Genomic DNA, 22,356 nt, shown 5'->3' with positions numbered 1-22,356 from the left:
GATGCAAAAAATCCTTAACAAAATTCAGCAAACAGAATCCAACAACATATTAAAAACATCATACATCATGTTCAAGTGGGCTTTATCCCAGGGATGCAAGGATTCTTCTGTATCTGCAAGTCAATCAATGTGATATACCACATTAACAAATTGAAAGATAAAAACCATATGATTATCTCAATAGATGCAGAGAAAGCCTTTGACAAAATTAAACATCCATTTATGTTAAAAACCCTCCAGAAAGCAAGAATAGAAGGAACATACTTCAACATAATAAAAGCTATATATGTGGTACATATACACCATGGAATATTACTCAGCCATTAAAAAGAATTCATTTGAATCAGTTCTAATGAGATGGATGAAACTGGAGCCCATTATACAGAGTGAAGTAAGCCAGAAAGATAAAGACCATTACAGCATACTAACACATATATATGGAATTTAGAAAGATGGTAATGATAACCCTATATGCAAAACAGAAAAAGAGACACAAATGTACAGAACAGACTTTTGGACTCTGTGGAAGAAGGCGAGGGTGGGATGTTTAGAGAGAACAGCATCAAAACATATATTATCAAGGGTGAAACAGATCACCAGCCCAGGTTGAATGCATGAGACAAGTGCTCAGGGCTGGTGCACTGGGAAGACCCAGAGGGATTGGGTGGAGAGGGAGGTGGGAAGGGGGATTGGGATAGGGAACATATGTAACTCCATGGCTGATTCATGTCAATGTATGGCAAAAACCACTACAATATTGTAAAGTAATTAGCCTCCAACTAATAAAAATAAATGGAAAACAATAAAAAATTAACTTCAAAAAAAAATAAATAAAAGCTATATATGACAAACCCACAGCATACACTATCCTCAATGGTGAAAGCATTTCCCCTAAAGTCAGGAACAAGACAAGGGTGCCCACTCTCACCACTAATATTCAACATAGTTTTGGAAGTTTTGGCCACAGCAATCAGAGCAGAAAAAGAAATAAAAGGAATCCAGATTGGAAAAGAAGTAAAACTCTTTGCAGATGACATGATCCTCTACCTAGAAAACCCTAAAGACTCTACCAGAAAATCACTAGAGCTAATCAATGAATATAGTAAAGTTGCAGGATATAAAATTAACACACAGAAAGCCCTTGCATTCCTATACACTAACAATGAGAAAACAGAGAAATTAAGGAAACAATTCCATTTACCATTGCAACAAAAAGAATAACATACTTAGGAATATATCTACCTAAAGAAACAAAAGACCTATATATAGAAAACTATAAAATACTGATGAAAGAAATCAAAGAGGACACAAATAGATGGAGAAACATACCATGTTCATGGATTGGAAGAATCAATATTGTGAAAATGAGTATACTGCCCAAAGCAATTTACAGATGCAATGCAATCCTTATCAAGCTACCAATGGTATTTTTCACAGAACTAGAACAAATAATTTCACAATTTGTATGGAAATACAAAAAACCTCGAATAGCCAAAGCAATCTTGAGAAAGAAGAATGGAACTGGAGGAATCAACCTGCCTAACTTCAGGCTACACTACAAAGCCACAGTCATCAAGACAGTATGGTACTGGCACAAAGACAGAAATATAGATCAATGGAACAAAATAGAAAGCCCAGAGATAAATCCATGCACCTATGGACACCTTATCTTTGACAAAGGAGGCAAGAATATACAATGGAAAAAAGACAACCTCTTTAACAAGTGGTGCTGGGAAAACTGGTCAACCACTTGCAAAAGAATGAAACTAGAACACTTTCTAACACCATACACAAAAATAAACTCAACAAGGATTAAAGATCTAAACATAAGACCAGTAACTATAAAACTCCTAGAGTAGAACATAGGCAAAACACTCTCTGACATAAATCACAGCAAGATCCTCTATGACCCACCTCCCAGAATATTGGAAATAAAAGCAAAAATAAACAAATGGGACCTAATGAAACTTAAAAGCTTTTGCACAACGAAGGAAACTATAAGCAAGGTGAAAAGACAGCCTTCAGAATGGGGGAAAATAATAGCAAACAAAGCAACTGACAAAGAATTAATCTCAAAAATATACAAGCAACTCCAGCGGCTCAAGTCTAGAAAAATAAACAACCCAATAAAAAAATGGGCCAAAAAACTAAACAGACATTTCTCCAAAGAAGACATACAGATGGCTAACAAACACATGAAAAGATGCTCAACATCACTCATTACATCACTCATTATCAGAGAAATGCAAATCAAAACCACAATGATGTACCATCTCATGCCAGTCAGAATGACTGCTGTCCAAAAGTCTACAGACAATAAATGCTGGAGAGGGTGTGAAGAAAAGGGAACACTCTTACACTGTTGGTGGTAATGCAAACTAGTACAGCCACTATGAAGGACTGTGTGGAGATTCCTTAGAAAACTGGAAACAAAACTGCCATATGACCCAGCAATCCCACTGTTGGGCATACACACCAAGGAAACCAGAATTGAAAGAGACACGTGTATCCTGATGTTCATCACAGCACTGTTTATAATAGCCAGGACATGGAAGCAACCTAGATGCCCATCAGCAGACGAATGGATAAGAAAGCTGTGGTACATATACACAATGGAATATTACTCAGTCATTAAAAAGAATTCATTTGAATCAGTTCTAATGAGGTGGATGAAACTGGAGCCTATTATACAGAGTGAAGTAAGTCAGAAAGAAAAACACCATATACAGTATACTAACACATATATATGGAATTTAGAAAGATGGTAACAATAACCCTATATGTGAGACAGCAAAAGAGACACAGATGTATAGAACAGTCTTTTGGACTCTATGGGAGAAGGCGAGGGTGGGATGATTTGAGAGAAGAGCATTGAAACATGCATATTATCATATGTGAAACAGATCGCCAGTCCAGGTTTGATGCATGAGACAGGGTGCTCGGGACTGGTGCACTGGAATGACCCAGAGGGATGGGATGGGGAGGGGGGTGGGAGGGGAGTTCAGAATGGGGCACACATGTATACCCATGGCTGATTCATGTCAATTTATGGCAAAAACCACTACAATATTGTAAAGTAATTAGCCTCCAATTAAATAAATTTAAAAAAAAAGACTTTGAGGAAACCAAACAAAAAAGCCCCCATATCCAGACTTTAGTAAATCTATGACTTTGAAGGAGCACTGAAACCCATTAAAACTTCACTTTGCATTCCATCATCCTCTTTACTAATCTCATCCTGAGAACCAGAGCAATGAAAATAGAACTTTTCAACAATCCAAAGCCTTCCAAGTGGGGAACAATTATCTTAAGATTAAAGAGTGTCATTTTAATGCTACTGTCTGGAAGTCTGTTCATGCCTTGTAACAGATGGCAATGCTCTCAAGAACCCACTTCATTTTGTGCTTTTATTTTGGAGCTTGATTCAAATACATAGAATACAGGGCTCTTCCAAAGATACTCTGGAATTCCCAACATGTGTTCTTGGTTCTTAGGGAAGCCATACTTTGTTACCTCAAAAGCATTATTATGGCTACTATTAACGGTAATGAAAATGAATGTCATATACATTCCTATATATTCTAGGAGTTGGTTTTGTGCAAGCTATAGGCCGCTACTGAAGTCTTATCTATATGCCAAAGTATTACCAATCTTCCTTTTTAATAAATTGCTTTAAATTTTATTTGTTTATTTACTTAATTATTTGGCTGTGCTGGGCCTTTGTTGCTACATTTGGGCTCTCTCTAGTTGTGGCGAGTGGAGGCTACTCTCTAGGTGCAGTGTGGGCTTCTCATTGTGGTGGCTTCTCTTGTTGCAGAGCATGGGCTCTAGAGCATGAGGGCTTCATAACTAATGAGCAGTTACTGCGCAGGGGGTTAGTTGCCCCGAGGCATGTGGAATCTTCCCAGACCAGGGATCAAACCTGCATTGGCAGGCAGATTCTTAACCACTGGAAGAATCACCACCAGTTTTCTTTATCTCTAAATTACCATAAATCCCAAGTAAATAAACCCTTTGCCTTGATAATGTACTTTTACCAGAAAGAAGGAAATGACAAGGATCTAAAGCAATGCCTGGAATTGAGGCTAAAAATCAACTTCTTACGTCCTGATTACCTGTCCAGTTTCTGTTACCTGCTTCTACCTATAGGAACAGAGGCAGGCAGTGATGATGCAGGTTGTCTGAATCTGTACAAGCATTTGGGTGAATTTAAAGGTACAGAAATTTTTTCCTACAGTTGAAGAAGATAAAAAATATAGGCCAAAATGGGAACTGTTATGAGTAAAATAAGACCTTATAGGTGTCAAAGAATTTCTGTTTTGTTTCATGAGTTTTTTGAGGTATATTTTACTCTAGTTTGTAATTTATATACAAATTATTTGGACTTTAGTGTTTAATAATGTTTTTTAAATGGAAAGAAGCTGCAATATATAATCATCACTGGTTTTCAGTCTACAAAGCACATCACAACATTCAGGGCTCTGGACTGGACTATTAGACTGTACTCTTTCTGAAGTTGGGGTGCAAGTTTTTCCTTTCCTATCTAGATACCTCCCATTACACCCCGCAAATAGTGCTTTCAAACATTTCATGAATTAAGTGACCGATACTTTGAGGTCCATGGACTGTGGGTCTGTAGTCCTCTTCTGTCACTGGGTGGCAGCATACATGCACTGTGGAGACTTTTTCTGATGGGAAGTGTAACTCTAAAAGGTGTGCGCGTGTCAGCTTTGGCAGGTTTGGTGAGCTGACTGTGCACATTGATTTCCAACTCTGTCTGCAGTGATGTCATGATGGCAGTCTGAAATCGGCCAGGGTGGAAGTATTTACACTGCAGAAATGGGCAAACTCTACAAAACAGGGCTTTCTCTCTGAGAACAGGTTCACCAGCTCACAAGTGATTGTAATAGATTTACAACAGCATCCATACAATATGTTAATCCCAGTTCTAGTATATCCAAGGCCACTTTTGACCAAAGTTGTATTGCAGCGTACTGAAAATTTACAAGAAACATCAGGACATTAAATAAATCTGCTTTAAACTTGGCTACTGCATGAACCTTACTCTTTCAGAATCTATGAAAGGAAAAAGGAAAGTAGCTAGCAGTATCACTAGAAAAGCAGTCTGAATTAATCAAAGTTTTAATATGTTTATTTGGTTTATGATTAAGGCCTAGTGGAGAGCATAACCCAAGTATCTATATCTTCTGATAATTTTTGTCAGCATACCTGTTCTTTCTTAATGATGGAAGAAATGAATTTTATCCATAACACTGTAGATATTAAAATCTGTCTCATTTTTGTTATATTTCCCAGATCAGTTGTTTACTTTTGTATTTGTTTAGTGGTGGCCTTCCACTCTCTGTCTCCCCATCCCCATCCTAATTATAAGGTCTTTGCAGGCAGAAGTTGCTCCTCTCTTCTTCTTCATCCTTCTATCCCTGGCATCTAATACTGCCTGACACTGTACCTGATGTGCATAGTTGGCCCATAATTTAATGAATGAAGGTTAAGCCAAGGGATATCTGTAAACATGTCATGCCTCCCATTTCACACCAGTTCAAATGATAAGGTTAATGATGTGTCTAAAATCTCAGTTATATGAACCACATTCCAAAAATACAAATATAGCTCAAGTTGTAAAAGAGTAAGGGCAACACCACGTGCTAACTCAACCTGTTACCATGGTTTCTTTAGGTAAGAATCATGATAACCTTGAAGCCTTCACTTACCTGAGGTTGAGAGGGGCTGGCAGTGAAGTGAAAGGTAACATTTGTCCTGAGAAATACAAGGGAAAGGGGGGAAAGTGAAAGAAAAACATAAGTTAGCAAGCAAAAGTTATTTCTTAAAAAAATCTCAAACTAGATGCAAGAAAAGCCCTACCCTTTGAGAAAGCAGTTCTGTCTGGGCCCATAAAAGTGACAAAGTACACTGTATGGGAACTTGGTGGGTTCAGTTGTCAAGAATGATCAAGTTGGGAAGGGATCAATTTTATGTCTTTATAAAAATAAACCCATAAAGTTATACAAGTAAGTACTTTGACTTTTATAGACACATTTGTCTTCATATTCTCTTAAGATTTTACACTCAACTATAGGTTTTAGGTGTCAGAAGTGGGCTGAGAGAGGAAAAGAAGGCTTGAGGTTCTTTTGCATAATTCAGATAGAACTTAAAAATAATTTTGATGTATCCATGGCAAAAATATCACTTTTTTAAAAGTATGATGAATAGATAATCACCATGGGAGGGTCTCTAGGGATAGGAGCATGCTTTTCCTGCCCCAAGCACCCCACAGTTGTCTACATTTCCCTCCAAGATCAGGTCTTCTTTGGGTTAGACATTGCCTTCTAAGACCCTTCTTAAAATGCACATACCACCAAAAAAATATAATGAAGTTATTTTCTTTTCAATTATCAATTTTCTGTAAATTATTTTATTATATATCTCCATCTTCTGTGAAAGACAGCAATGATCCAGCACTGAGGAGAGTGTGAGGAGGGTGTGGGAAACATACATTTGTAGCATAGAGTGCTATTGGGAAGGACACATGTGAACAGTTCAAGAGTCTGGAAAATGCAAAAACAGATTAGGTCTTCTCTGTAGTCATGCAAGGGCTGTTTGGGGCTTTTGTTCTTTCTGGTTCTTGTCTCATCTTTAATTGTGAGGATAACTCACTCATACTCACTGTACTCTCAATGCCTGCATCAGGAGAATGGCATGATCCCAACCCTTCAGTGTGACCTGAACTTCTGGAAACCCGAACTTTTGGGGCCCCTCCCCAGCTTCATCCCCTGATGCTCTCTAAAGAGTCTTTTTTATCCACTCCTAATTTTTCCCTTTATAAAAATTAAACCATTTAAAATTTTTACTAAGGATTCCTTTAGAAAGGGCATGTCAGGACATTGAAGCATGAAATTTGTAATTGAAGGTGTTGTTTAGAAGTCACAGATTTTGAACACTGTTTATAAAGGTAATGACAAACAATTTAGGCCATTAGCAGACTAGACATAGAATTTAGCAATAGATACAATTTATATATATATCCACTCTCAATAGACGTCATCATTAGAGTCAAGGATTGGTCCTGCTGAAGCATGGTTAATAACGCATGACCTTACGTGACGTAAAGAAGCTGAAGTTGGTGTCAAATCCAGCTCTGTGCGTGCTCTGAGACTCCACAGTCAGAGTCAGGAACCACATGCTGTGCATGGTTCTCTGCAGCATGGGGAATGTCATCTGCAGTTACCAGGGCAACATGGGCCCTCAGTTCTGTCTGTTGCCAGGTCAGGGGAACAAAAAGGACAGTGGTTTTCTTGGCTGGCAACAGACAGGTTAAGATTTCCGGAAGCAAACAGTTTTCATTGGACAGAAATTTGTTTTTAAATTCTCCCCTGTCATTTGCATTCCAGTTAAGACTGAATGTGTGGACATGGATAGGAATTTTCTGGGTTTTTTTCCCCTTGTTCTTTCTGTTTTCTTTACTAGTACAACACATACAAACTTTGAAAACATATTTTCCTTAAGACTATCACATGTAATCTCCTCTTTCTCCTGGAGTCAACAGTGTGTGCAAAATAAACATGGTGTCTGTTGCAGATGAAAGGTTCTATTTCCTTCCCCATAGGCCTCAGCAGAGGTGGAGGTTTATTTTATCAGGGGTCATTAAACAACACAACAAGTCTAATTGAAACAGTTTTAGAGAAGGAAGTGTGTAATTTTTGACTTATTTGTTGAAAAAATTAAACACAGGAAACAAATGTTTACCTAATAAATAAGAAAACCTAAAAACTAACTTTGTTTCCTCACTGTGGCTAGCTTGAGGAAGAGTGAAAGAGAAAAAGAACAGAGGAGTCAAGAGAGATTGGAGAAGAGGGGAGAGGGGTCCATGGGGAAGGGAGAGAGAGAGAGTGTGCAAGAGGTAATGAAACAGGACAAGGAAAGGGAGATGGGAAGAAAGGATCAGTGGAAAGACAAAGTCAAAAGCTAAGTCATTTTTTGAGGTGAGTCAGAGAAGACTGTGAGATTAATATTCGTCTTATTATATGACAGCAAGCCCCTAGCACAGACCAGAGTGGGGATTCAAAACCCTCAGTTTGTTTATCGAAGGAAATTACTCTGGTTATTCACCTGGACTACGGACTTCAGAGTATCATTTCCTATTACCTCCTTCCTGCCATCTGTCATGAACTGACTTTGTTTGCCACAAATCTCCCCACAGCCTCCACCATCTGTAGCCATCCACCTCATGGCTCTGGTCAGAGTATAAACTCTCCATGCATGCGCTAAATTCTGTCCTTTCTTCTCTTCTCTGGGACTTTGCTTCTAGAAAAATCCAACTGTCCTATAAACTTTATTTGCATTGCTTCTCCTTGGTTTACAAACATACTCTAGTCTCAACCATTTTCAAAATAATTAACAAACAAAAGCAGCCAACAAAGTTGTACTGTTTCCCCTGAATTTCCCTCCTTCGATGTCATTCTGTATCCTCCTTCTCCTTCACAGACCAGCCTCTTCACAGGGTGCTGTGCTCCCACCCCTCATTCCCCTTTCCTTCTCCACCGCTGTCAGGGTTCTATCCCTACCATCTCCCTGAGGTTGCCAGTCGCCTCCCCGTGGCTAAATCCAGTGACTTAATCCCTAATGTTCTTTCCCCCTCTGTGACATTTAACACTGACTACCACACCTTCTTCTGTATGGGCTTCCCTGGTGGCTCATATGGTAAAGTGTCTGTCTGCAATGCTGGAGACCCTGGTTCGATTCCTGGGTCGGGAAGATTCCCCTGGAGAAGGAAATGGCAACCCACTCCAGTACTCTTGCCTGGAATCCCATGGACAGAGGAGCCTGGTAGGCTACAGTCTGTGGGGTCTCAAAGAGTCGGACACGACTGAGCGACTTTACTTACTTTACTTTACCACAACTTCTGCCTTAGAACTCTTCCCTCCTGTGGGCTCTGTGATGCCTGCTTTCCTGGGTTTTCTCTTATGCATCTGATCATGCTGACTCAGCTTCTTCTGAGAGTTCCTGTTTCTCAGACCATCCCTTACATGAGGATGTGACACACAGTCCTGTTTTTGATCTCCTCATTTTTCTTAACCATATATATCTTCTTCATTCATATATGTATAACCATATGTTATAATTGCCATAAAAATCTCATATATATGTATGTATGTATATGTATACACACACACACACACACACACACACACACACACACAGTTGCTGCAACAATGCCAGAGAATCACAAGTTTCCACATTCAGCCCAGGGCTACCTCCAGAGCTCCACTCACTGAAGAGTGTTTCTCTGCTGGGCTTCTGCACTTCACTGTCCCTCAAGGCATCTCAAACTCCATATATGATCAAAATGGAATGTACTACCCTTTCCTTGACCCTTATCTGCCACGTCTGTCCATAAGCCTCACCTGACTTCTGACATCATTGTTGGAGTCATCTTGGATTCCTCTCCACAACTACTGCTCACTCTGTCTTCCTGATTCTATTAGTATAAATGTAACACCTGAAGCACTGTCTTTACTCAAGTAACATCCAATAAGAAAACAAACACGAATCTGAAAAGCAATGTAAATCATTATGTAGTCTACCCCAAATATCAAAGGGCAATTACATAGGATGATGCATAGCAAAATGGTCTAAAAGCCTCTTCACTCATCCATTTCCTCAAAAATCTATTGCTCTTTACAGCACAGAAGCTGCACTAGTACACTGAAAACTCTCTCTCAAACCAGACTCAAAATCCCACTTAGAAGTTTACAGGAGGGTTGAAGGATTCAAGTACTCATATAAGACTGTATTTTTAAAATTTTAATTTAATTTATTTTTTAATTGAAGGATAATTGCTTTGCAGAGTTTTGTTGTTTTCTGTCAAACATCAACATGAATCAGTTGTAGGTATACATATGTCCCCTCCTTGTTTGACCATGCCACATGTATTTTTTGGATTTGTAAATTGTCCCCATGTGTATTATTTGACTCTTTTTCTCCATTAAAACTTTGTTGCCACCATAATATATTCAGGTCCTGATAATTTTTTATTCTTCTCTATTCAAATTCAAATTTTATTCTCTTCATTTGCCTATGTGCCTCTACCCTGGCCTCTCCAGTTCATCTTCCACATGGCTACCAAAATCATCTGAAAGATCAGATTCATTAGTGGCTTCCATAACCTGCATGGTGAAGTCTAAAACCCCTGGTACAGCATAAAGATCTCCAAGAGCAAGGATGGGGTACTGCCTGCTTCTCCCCTTGTCTCCTGTAACTTTGCCTTGGGCACCACGTGGCCCAGCCTTCCACGTGAAGCTTCTCTTTAGTGGGCACTGTGTTGCTCAGCCCTCTCTCCTGAGCATTGTGCTGGTGTACATTTGACACTCTGCTGGGTACCTGCACTTCAAGTTCAGCATGAATTTATCATATCTTCCTTCCCTCCTCAAAATTCTCATTTTCTCTTAGAGGCACCGCCATCTACAAGTTACATGGTCATCTTGACTCTCCCATTTCCCTTACCCCAAATATTCAATCAAGCTTTGTCAACTTCACCTCCAAATTTTTCCATTCATCTCCTTATTGTTTATGTTGATCACAGCATCAGTACTTTTAATTTCTCTGCCTCCAGTCTTGCCCCCTTCAAATCCATTCTCCACATACCTATGACAATTTAGACAACTGTCTAAATTTCTTAACGGCCCTTCCAAGCTCCTCCCACCCCAGGGTCAGGTGTCTGCCTGTTCCTGCAGCCTTCTGCTCTTCCCTGTCTATAGCATCATACTCTGGCACACTGAACACCAGAGCAATGGTGTCTGGGAAAAGGAGTGAGGGAAAAACTGGTGTGTGTGTGTGTGTGTGTGTGTGTGTGTGTGTGTGTGTGTAGGCAGGTGCAGGAGAATTAAGACAGCAAGGAGTAATGTTTAAAATAATAATTTTATTTTTTAAGCTGGATTTAAATAAAGAAATGTTTCTTGGAATTGAGAAACATTTTTAGGTCAACAAAATTCAGAAGGCAGTTTTAAAACAGAAAGTAGAAATAGCATGTTACAGTGGGAAGAACTGAGAACTGCAAGTCAGAGTCAAATCTAGTCTTGATTTTGCCCTTTCCCAGCTGTGTAAGTGTGTACAAATCACTTAAACTCTCTGAGCATCAGTTTGCTCATCTGTAAAAATGAAATGAGTGAATTCAATCCCCAAATGTCCTTCTATTCTTAAAGTTTATAATTAGAGAAAACAAATCCCAGGATATGTTTCATGTACCTTCTAGTCTGATACAGAAAAACAAACAAGAGAAACTTCAATGTTAGGAAAGTTGAGTTAATTCTTCAGTATTTCTCTCAATACCTAGAGTCCATATGTCCCCAGTCCTCAGCTCTTGCCTGATCCATCATTCTCTGGATTTCTGGGCTTCCAGCAATGCAGGATCCCTGGTGCTATCCCTGGGTCGGGAAGATCCCTTTGAGAAGGAAATGGCTACCCACTCCAGTATTCTAGCCTGGAGAATTCCATAGGCAGAGGAACCTGGCAGGCTACCATCCATGGGGTTGCAAAGAGTTAGACACAACTGACTGACTAACACACAGCCAAGGCTAGTGTGGGACAATCCAGAGCCAAGGAGGAGGGGACACATGAATCTCAGTTCCATCTCTTCTCTGGCTTATCTTAGTCTCAGAAAAGCTCTTGTAACTATGTACCTTTTGAAATGGTCTTGAATGTCTGGTTGCTGAAGTCAAGTCACATTGTGAGAGGCGGAAACAAAAAGCAATGTGAGGGAATAGATATGCAATTTCACTACATGTGAATCATTCATTAACACTCGCAGGCTTGTGACCTTATGACTTCAGTTTCACAGAATTCAGTTCTCCAAAGTGTCTAATTAGCCTTAGAGATACCAGCCCTCCAAAGTGTCTAATTAGCCTTAGAGATACCAGCCCTAGAATTCAAGTACACTGCTACTAAGTGACAGTGACAGGTTAGACACATAGAGACCAATTAGTAGATGCAGGGCTTCTCCGCAGCTCAAAATGCCCTCTGTTCAAGTACTGTGTGCCAACTCCTTCAGATTATGAGCACCAATTCCCATACAGTTTAATATCACAGATAAATTTAAATATTAAAACAAACACAAGAACCACATTTAGAAATTGCTTAAAGGTAGTTGTTCTCAACTGTGGCTGCACGTTAGAATCACATGGAGATTCTATTAAAAATATATATACTATAATGATCAAACCTCCCTCCTAGAGACTGATATAACTCATCTTTTTCTGCCTTTTTTTGGGGGTAGGTAGGTTGTTCTCTGCTCTTGAAATCATCACATCACTTTTTTTACTCTGAAGTTAATGGAGGGACTTATAAAATGCTCTAACTACTTCTCTATCCTTCTGACCATTCATTAATCCATCTGTCCATCTATATCCAGTATATATACACTGTCACAGGGTATAGAGAAGACCAAGATAAATATTTGATTACTGTTAGCAACTCCACTGGCTACAGACTTCAGAATAAACTGCCTGAGAAAATTTAAGGAAAGTTTTATAATGGAGCAGAACATTCTGATCAGAAAAATAAGCTGCAAAAATTTGTTTCTCTATAGCTAATAATGATTTTTGCATTAAGGAATATCTCATATAATATGATATACTATATAAACTTTCTTTTATTTAGTATCAGCATGATATTTCATTTACTATCTTTTATTTACAGTTATACATTCTTTTGTAAAGATTGTACTCTTATAAGCAACACATAAATGGACTCAAATATGCCAAGTAAAAGACTAATGGGATTTAGAAAACCCATCACATATGATATGTTGTTCATTTTCATTGGGTAAATATAAACACTGATTCTCCTTCTGAGATTCTTCTGACTCTGTCCCAAAGTTCTAGTGAGAGGTCAAAGTCGGGATTGTTTTCTCAAGTAGTTTCTGGCCCTGAGATCTCCTCATTTTTGCCCCAGAAAACCTATTCACTCCACTGAAATGGAGTCTGAACCTGAGCAGTGCTCAGACTTGTAGGCTCTAAGATCCTCAACCAGAAGAAGCCAGAGCCACAGAAGGGTGGGTGATACTGGAGATGGCAACCAAAATCTTGCCAGTGTTTTCTTATTGATTTGTAGAGGTTCTTTATGTATTCTGTATATGAGTCCTTTCTTATGTATGTTAGAAACATATGCTCCAGTCTATGGCTTGTTTTTCTGTTCTCTTAATGATACCTTTTGATGAGTACAAATGAAAATTTTAATATAACCAATTTGATTATATATTTTAAAAAGTTTCCTTAGAACACTGAGAAGGGAGGAAATGGTTTGAACCCTTGAGAAACCTTGAGCTTAGAGTAGGATGGGACAGGAAACTCCCTGAAGTTTATGACCTTATTAAGGAATAACCTTAGCCTTTCTTTTTACCTTTTCACACAGATTTATGCAATATTTTACATGAGTAACCTCTGAGAGGGAACAGATCCCTTGGAGACAATGCCCTCCACTGAATTTGTTATACTCCATGTCTAATGTAAACAATTTGAGATGATGTATCCTGACTGATTTGATTTCAAAAGACAGTAGTGCAAGGAGAAGGAGGAAGCAGTCATTAAGTTTTTTACACAAAGGACAAAGCCACATAAAATATTATTTTCAGTCTGTATACATTCCTAACCAGAAAGAGAAAACTGGAATAGTAATAAGGACAAGAAAAGCAACTTAAGATCTTCCTTAAAACAAAACTAAAACTGCCTTCAGGAAAGTGGCACTGGTGAGGAACACAGAAGTACCCATCACTAGTGCTTGGACATCACCCTAGCTTGGATAACAGACAGGAGGGGGTCTTCACAGACCCCCAGGAATGGATACGCCTGTCAGGTCCACCACTCTCCCCTCTGCTCCAGTCCCCTTCTGCCTCCCTGTTGCACAGATTAAGACCCTGCTGCCCAGCTGTGAGCAGGGGAGCTCAGAAGGTGCACAGACAATATGTCAAGTGGATGACTTCCTTCTGGAGTGCTGATCTGGAAGGGAGGAAGCAGGATCAAGCATGCACAGCACAGGAAGAGCAGACAGGAGAACAGAGAAAGGCCACAAGGAGTCCTGCTTACTGCAGCTGGAAGTGCTTGAGCTTGGTAACCAGCAGTTTGTACTGGGCACCCAGGGGTGCCATGGATGCGACATCTACAAATATCAGTTGCTCCAGAGGTCCTGTTTCATTGGTTGCTTCTGAGGGGCAAAGGGTACGGCTCACTTCCTGGTAGTTGTAGCTTCTCTGGTATCTGCAGCAGCCAGGGGAGGAAAAACCAGCAAGAAGGAAAAGGACACTCAATGAACAAGCAGGGAAAGAAACGTTTCCATTCAGTTCTCTCTGAATTTCTTTCCAGGTCCTTATATTTAAAATTTCCCACTGGACCTACTGACAGTGATTTTTACAGCTAACGTACTTGGCACAGAATTGTGTGACATTATAACACAGATATGGGGACTGCTGTGTGCCAACCAGTTCACTTAGGCTGTGCCTGCATCACCACATCACCCTCCTAATTCAATCAGAAAATTAATCAGATTTTGGAAGGGAAACTGTTCTGATGAAACAACCTGATTCCATTTTGCCACTCTTTAAGTCTTTGCTAAACAAATATAAAGAAAGCCCCAGAGTCCAAGTCAAGGTATCAGAGTCAGTATTTCAGTCCTCACATTCTTAACTTGCAAAATGATTTCACACTGTACTCTGTGCCCATGTCTGCATGCTTTCTGGTTTGTTCTTGCTTGTTCTTGTGCCCTATATAGTTTCCCCTGTGAAAATATAAACTCCACGAGGAAGAGACTTCATTGTTGTTTTCCACCACTGTATCCCCAGCATCTATCATTTAGTAATGCTCAATAAATATTATGGGATAAAGAAAGCACACTTAGTGAACATTGTGAAGAACGGGAGGTGTCACTCACTTAAGGTGACTGCAAGGCCTAGCTCTGTCCTCCGTGGATGACCCACTAACCAACCAAGACATTCTTCAGGTGCTACAATTCTAGGTTCTTATCAGAGATTATCAAAGAGGAGAGAAGCTGGACAGAGCTGAACCGGTCAGGGCATGTACCATGTCAACTGTTTGCACTTAGCATGCATACTAGTCAATGTGTCGAACATCTGATTTCTCAAGCGAAAAGATCAGTTGAAGTCTAGGATGTTGAAGGAAAACAAATGTAATGAGGCTGTCAGGGAAAGATCCACTTACAGTCCTTGGAAGAGCAGAGGAACCTGCCAGGACAGCACCTCTTTCTGCTGGCGAACCACAACCAGGACCGGGTAGTCAAGGTTTTCGGAGGAGCTATTCACATACACCCGCACGGCAGTCACCTACGAGCAGGGCAGAGACAGGAAACACAGATCACACGCACACAGACATGTACATCATAGCTGCCATCTGAAGCTCTGAAAAACTTCAGTTCTTACATTTGCTGCTGACCATAACCCACTCCAGTATTCTTGTCTGGAGACTCCCTTGGACAGAGGAGCCTGGCGGGCTACAGTCCATGGGGTCATAAAGAGTCGGACATGACTGAGCGACTAACACTTTCACTTTTCACTTTCATAGGTACTCCAAATATCCCAGCTGTCTTCTCCTCATTCATATTGTAACCACAGTCAGTTTCAACACTGCTGCACAATCACCAGCGGAGATTAGAAAACAAACTGATGCTTGGGTCCAACCCTCAAAATTCTGATTTAAGTCATTTTGGGTGAAGCAAAATTATGGAGGTGTTGAACGGCAGGCTGAGGAGTTTGAATTGGGCAGTCAACATAAGATTAGGAGAATAAGCCCAGAACAGAAAAAGAAAGATGTCAGTGTGCTTCTATTCTTATCTGAACATAAATGGTAAATATACAAATACCTTTAAAAAGAAAAAAAAAGACCTACAAGTGCCTCAACTGCTTACAAACTTTAATTTTGGTTTGTAAAATCATTCTGTGCTTTCAACCAAAATGTTATTGCCATGTTTTGTTAAAGCCTAGCAGATGGCCTGATGCTCCCCTAGCCACAGATATGATAGGGGCTGAAGAGTCTTCTCTTTGCCCTTATCCAAGGTATAATCAATCCCTAAATGCTTTTTTAAACTAGCAGCTCCTTTGTTCCCTGGTGGTTCAGATGGTAAAGAATCTGCCTGCAATGTGGAAGACCTAGGTTCAACCCCTGAATGGGGAAGATTCCTTGGAGAAGGAAATGGTAACCCACTCTAGTATTCTTGCATGAGAAATCCCATGGACAGAGGAGCCTGGAGGGCTATAGTCCATGGGATCGCAAAGAGTCAGACATGACTGAGCGACTAACACACACAGAAGGATAGTTTTAAACAACTATCATGGTTGTTTAAAAGATAGGAAATTGAACAATACCCCCTGGATCGAGATGGTTCTAATGTTTTCACTTTTTATAATATTTATACTACAGACAACAGAAAAGAAAAAGTTTATCTTTCATATCAGATGTTTTCTCCCTAATGTATTTAAGCCTTGAAAGTGAAACTGAATTCTCTCAGTTGTGTCCAGCTCTTTGCTACCCCGTGGACTGTAGCCTACCAGGCTCCTCCGTCCATGGAATTCTCCAGGTAAGAGTACTGGAGTGGGTTGCCATTTCCTTCTCTAGGGGGTCTTCCTGACCCAGGGATTGAACCCAGGTCTCCGGCATTGCAGGCAGATGCTTTACCATCTGAGCCACCAGTGAAGCCCATTTAAGCCTTAGTGTTCTCTTGAAAAGTAGGGGAAAGAAATGAAACAAGAAAGCCTTGCAGTGAAACCCTGAAGATCTATGACCTGTTCAAAATGGAAATTGAGAGGCAACAGAGTATCATGGGTATCATAGATTATTACTATTTGGGTCTCATATATCATCCTTGATTAGGCCAGTTTTGCTTTTTAGTGTTAACAGTCCAAGATTAATTTATTAATTAGATAAGAAAGCTTGCTCACAAAGGGAGTGTTTTTTTGTGCCCACATTCTACATGTTTCCATGGAAATTATGCTGCAGCTGATCATTGCCAACACCATGTCTCTAATGCAGACTTCTTTCCTAAGCTGTGGATGTTCCACAGGCACAAGGACAAGCTGTCTGAAGTGGAACCTATCACTTCCTTCACATCTAACTTTAATACCTTCTGAATTTTCTTGCTTTTTTTTTTTTTTTTTTTGAGGAGGTTGCAGCATGCAGAACTTCCCTGACTGGAAATCAAACTCATGCTGCCTGCAGTGGATGTGCTGAGTCTTAACCACTGGATCATCAGGGAAGTTCTGAATTTCCTTGCTTGTTGAATGAACCACACAGCCATTCTGAGCCTGAGTCATCCCTGATTCCTACTTCTGTAGCATTCTCCATCAGTAGGCCATCAAGTTCTACCACTTCTACCAACTTCATATTGTCCATACCCAGATTCTCCCCTCCCCCACCCATGACACCCTCCTGGTCCAGTCCTTGACCCTCATTGATGGTACCTTATCTAGCCTTTTTATCCCCACGGCTCTACCCCCTCAGATGCCAATTTCAGCTTGGCATTATCCTTGCTTACAAGCCCTTTAGTGGATCTGAGAATTTTCAGATTTACTTTCAAAGGAATGAGAATGGTATTTTTATGAAAAGATAGAACAGAATAATGAATATTCATGTACTTATCACCCAGCTTTTGTTGTTGCTGTTCAGTCACTCAGTTTTGTCTGACTCTTATCCAGCTTTAATAATTATTTTTAAAAGTGTACCATTTCATTTTATTTACACCTTTTCATTCCAATCCCATAGAAAGACATTGCCAAAGAATGTTCAAACTACCGCATAATTGCACTCATCTCACATGCTAGCAAAGTAATGCTCAAAATTCTCCAAGCCAGGCTTCAGCAATACGTGAACTTTGAACTTTCAGATGTTCAAGCTGTTTTTAGAAAATGCTGTGTGGATCACAACAAACTGGAAAATTCTTAAAGGGATAGGAATTATCAGACCACCTGACCTGCTTCCTGAGAAATCTGTATGCAAGTCAAGAAGCAACAGTTAGAACTGGACATGGAACAATAGACTGGTTCCAAATCGGGAAAAGAGTACATCAAAGCTGTACATTATCATCCTGCTTATTTAACTTATATGCAGAGTACATCATGAGAAATGCTGGGCTGGATGAAGCACAAGCTGGAATCAAGATTGCTGGGAGAAATATCAATAACCTCAGATATGCAGATGACACCACCCTTATGGCAGAAAATGAAGAACTAAAGAGCCTCTTGATGAAAGAAGAGAGTGAAAAAGTTGGCTTAAAGCTCAATATTCAGAAAATTAAGATCATGGCATCCGGTCCCATCACTTCATGGAAAATAGATGGGGAAACAGTGGAAACAGTGTCAGACTTTATTTTTTTTGGGCTCCAAAATCACTGCAGATGGTGATTGCAGCCATGAAATTAACAGATACTTACTCCTTGGAAGAAAAGTTATGACCAACCTCTTTAATGTGACAGCACATTAAAAAGCAGAGACATTACTTTGCCAACAAAGGTCCGTCTGGTGAAAGCTATGGTTTTTCCAGTGGTCATGTATGAATGTGAGAGTTGGACTATAAAGAAAGCTGAGCGCCGAAGAATTGATGCTTTTGAACTGCGGTGTTGGAGAAGACTCTTGAGAGTCCCTTGGACTGCAAGGAGATACAACCAGTCCATCCTAATGGAAATCAGTCCTGAATATTCATTGGAAGGACTGATGCTGAAACAGAAACTCCAATACTTTGGCCACCTGATGTGAAGAACTGACTCACTTGAGAAAACCCTGATGCTGGGAAAGATTGAAGGCAGGAGGAGAAGGGGATGACAGAGGATGAGATGGTTGGATGGCATCACTGACTCAATGGACATGAGTTTGAGTAAGCTCCAGGAGTTGGTAATGGACAGAGAAGCCTGGTGTGCTGCAGTCCATGGGGTCACAAAGTATCGGACACGACTGAACAACTGAACTGAACTCCATTTCCCACACACATCTTTTTTTGATTATTTTAAATATCAAAGATGATACCATTTTATCTGTAAATATTTCAATCCATATCTCTAAGAGATAAGACCTCCTCTTTTTAGTATAACAGATTACCATTATCATACTTAATAAAATTAATGATAATTTTAAAAATTATCCAATACCACACAGGGATTCCCTAATAGCTCAGTCGGTAAAGAATTAGCCTGAAAAGCTGAAGACCCCGGTTCAATTCCTGGGTTGGGAAAATCCCCTGGAGAAGGGAAAGGCTACCCACTCCAGTATTCTGGCCTGGATAATTCCATGGACTGTAAAGTACATGGGATCGCAAAGAGTAGGACACGACGGAGCGGACGTCAGAAGAAGAACACAGTGTTTGAATTTCTTCATTTATTTAAAAATTGTGTTTTTCAGTATTAAAAATATTTTGAGTACAAAGAAGATCCATATATTTCATTTGGTTGATAAGTATTTTGAATCTCTTTTAATCTAAAGGCAACCCTCCCCACCACAACACTCTTTTGGCATTTATTTGTTGAAGAAAGCTGCTCACCAAGCAGTACAAATCTGACACACTCATATTCTAGATTTTGTTGGTAGCATCTTTTGGTGTCATTAAACAAGTTCCTTTATCCCTTGTATTTTTTATAGACTGGCAGTTAGAACTAGAGGCTTGATTAGATTCATGTAACTACATCTCTCAATCTTTTCCTTGGATTTTGAATTAGAGTCCAGAAAGTTTTCACCACTCCAGATTGCTGAAGCCTGTATTTTCTTCTAGTATTTTATGATATCATATTATTAATACTTAAATCTCTATCCCTTTGTGATCAACACTAGTATATGGTATGAGGCATGATTTTAATTTTGTCTTTTTTTTTTTTTCTGATATGGCTCTCCAGTTGTCCCAACACTACCTATTAACAAGTTCATCTTTTCTCCACTGGTTTGAATCACTCAGGGCTTTTCTTAATCACTGTCTTGTTCTCTAGTTTATTTGCCTGGTAGTCCCCCACATGCCTAATTCCTTGCTGTTTGTCAAAAGGGCTGTGTCTCAGATCTCTGGCCTTTTAATTTCATTCTCATCCCAATGTCCTTTTTGGGCAAGTCTTCCCTGGTATTTCCCTATCCCATTCAATAAATAGGTGTCCCTCTCTTGGAGGGGGCTGTGTGGCCTCTGATTACCTCTATACAGCATGTTAATACCACTGTAAAATAATAGAAAAAAATGTGGCCTTTGCCCCCTGTTCCTGAAACAGAGTTCCTAAAACCCTTGCAATTTCCTAAGTGATAAGAGCACTAGTAGCATGTTTTGTTCTAATATTTGGTCTTAGTCCTGGCTCCTGACAGAGCTCCTAAATCCCTTGGAATTTCCTGGGTGATAAGAGTTTGTTTTATTCCAATGAAGAGATTCTAGGTGGCTCCTGGATAACTCCAGAATAGGAGCTGGTTACCCAAAAGACCTAGCCATGATTAGAAGCTTGGAACTTTCAGCTATGCCTCCATCATCCAGGAAGTGGAGGGGGCTGGAGATTGAGTTAATAATTGGTCATTCCTATGGATGAAGCCGCCATAAAAATTACAATACAGGTGTGGAAAATTTCCAGGTTGGTGAATGCATCCAATACCAGGAAGGTGGAACACCCCAACTCCATGGGGACAGAAGCTTTTGTGCTCATACACTTCTGGACTTTACCCTATACACCTCTTCCATATTGCTCATCTTGACTTAAAAGTGAAAGTGTTAGTTGTTCATTCAGTCCTGTCTGATTCTTTGCGACACTGTGGACTGTAGCCTGCCAGGCTCCTCTGCCCTTGGGATTCTCCAGGCAAGAATTCTGGAGTAGGTTGCCATTTCCTACTCCAGGGGATCCTGAGTTATATCTTTTTATAATAAACAAGTAATTTAGTAAATAAATTGTATTTCTTCTATGAGCTGCTTAGCAAATTAATCAAACCTGGCAGAGGAGGGGTGTCACAGAAACCTCTGATTAACAGCTGGTTGGTCAGAGCGTGGGTAACAACCAAGACTTGTGAACGGCATCTGAAGTGGGAGGTGGGTGGTCTTGTGAGACTGAGCCCTTAACCTATGGGATGTGATGCAGACACTAGGTAGATCCTGTCGGAACTGAGCTGAATCATAGGACACACAGCTGGTGTCACCAAATTGCTTGATGTGTGTAAGATCCACATATCTGATGTCAGAAGTATTGGGTGAACAGAAGAAAACGGAAGTTAGCTTTTCCTATAGACAACCCCAAACCATTTTTTAAAAATGTAGTCAAATTGACTCCTTTCTTGGCCATTTCTCCCATCACTTTTTAAAACTGAGACATAGATAACACCACACAAATCACTCTTAAAAGTATAGAATTCAGCAGTTTTAGTGTATTCACAGAGCTATACAACTATTACCACTACCTAATTCCAGAATACTTTATTGCCCCACTAAAGAAGTCCTGTACCCATTAGCAGTCACTCCTCATTCCCTCCTTCCCTCAGTGCCTGGTGACCAATAATTTAATCTCTGTCTCTGTGGATTTGCCTATTTCACGTAGGTGATTTCCTATTCCATATATTATGAAATAATATATATGCTTTCTTGTGTGTGGCTCATTTCAGTTAGCATGTTTTCAAGGTTCTTCCATGTTGCAGTATGTGTCAATACTTCATTTCTGTTTATTGCTCAGTAATATTCCAATGGCACGAATAAAGCACATTTGTTTATTCTTCAGTAGATGGAAATTTTGGTTGTTTCTACTTTTGGGCTATGAACATTGGTAAAGAAGTTCTTGTGTAAACAAGTGTTTTCAGTTCTTTTGAGTGCATCCCTAGGAGTATAATTTCTGGGTGACATGGTAACTCTTAAAACATTTTACTTTTTTTTGTTTTTAGTTTTTGACTGTACTGGGTCTTCATTGCTGCATGCAGGCTTTCTCTAGTTGTAGTGAGCCAGGGATACTCTCTGGCTGTGGTGCATGGGCTTCTTACTGCAATGGCTTCTCTTGTTGTGGATCACTGGCTCGAGGGCATGCAGGCTTCAGTAGTTGTGGCACTCAGGCTTTGTTGCCCCACAGCATACAGGATCCTCCAGGACCAGGAATCAAACTCATGTCCCCTGCATTGGCAAGAGGATTCTTAACCACTGGACCATCATGGAAGTCCTCCTATGTTTAACTTTTTGAAGAACTGCCAAAATGTTTTCCAAAGAGGTGCATCATTATACATTCTAGCAATTTACATGATCAGCAATGTAAAAGTTTTAAATTTCTCCATACCCTTGTCAACAATAACTCCCGTCTGTCTTCTAGATAATACTTATCTTAATGGGTATGAAGTGGTACCTCACTGTGGATGTGGACCTC

General features: G+C 39.9%; 1 protein-coding gene across 8 annotated transcripts in view; it reads right to left on the bottom strand.

Annotated features, from left to right (window-relative positions):
- Nucleotides 1-22,356, bottom strand: part of SIDT1 (SID1 transmembrane family member 1) — a 120,753-nt gene that overhangs the window by 59,612 nt on the left and 38,785 nt on the right. For 7 of the 8 annotated variants that reach the window (XM_070465937.1, XM_070465936.1, XM_070465939.1 and 4 more), the window contains exons 2-4: nucleotides 15,225-15,346; nucleotides 14,097-14,267; nucleotides 5,733-5,778 (exon numbers count right to left, since the gene is read on the bottom strand). In XM_070465937.1, the coding sequence (XP_070322038.1) occupies nucleotides 5,733-5,778; nucleotides 14,097-14,267; nucleotides 15,225-15,346 (339 nt within the window). The remainder of the gene's footprint in view (nucleotides 1-5,732; nucleotides 5,779-14,096; nucleotides 14,268-15,224; nucleotides 15,347-22,356) is intronic. The other variant, XM_070465941.1, reaches the window with a different exon arrangement.

Source organism: Odocoileus virginianus, chromosome 4, assembly GCF_023699985.2.
Source record: "Odocoileus virginianus isolate 20LAN1187 ecotype Illinois chromosome 4, Ovbor_1.2, whole genome shotgun sequence".
NCBI lineage: Eukaryota > Metazoa > Chordata > Mammalia > Artiodactyla > Cervidae > Odocoileus > Odocoileus virginianus.
The sequence above is the reverse complement of the archived record's forward strand: the minus strand, read 5'-3'. Positions and strand labels throughout refer to the sequence as shown.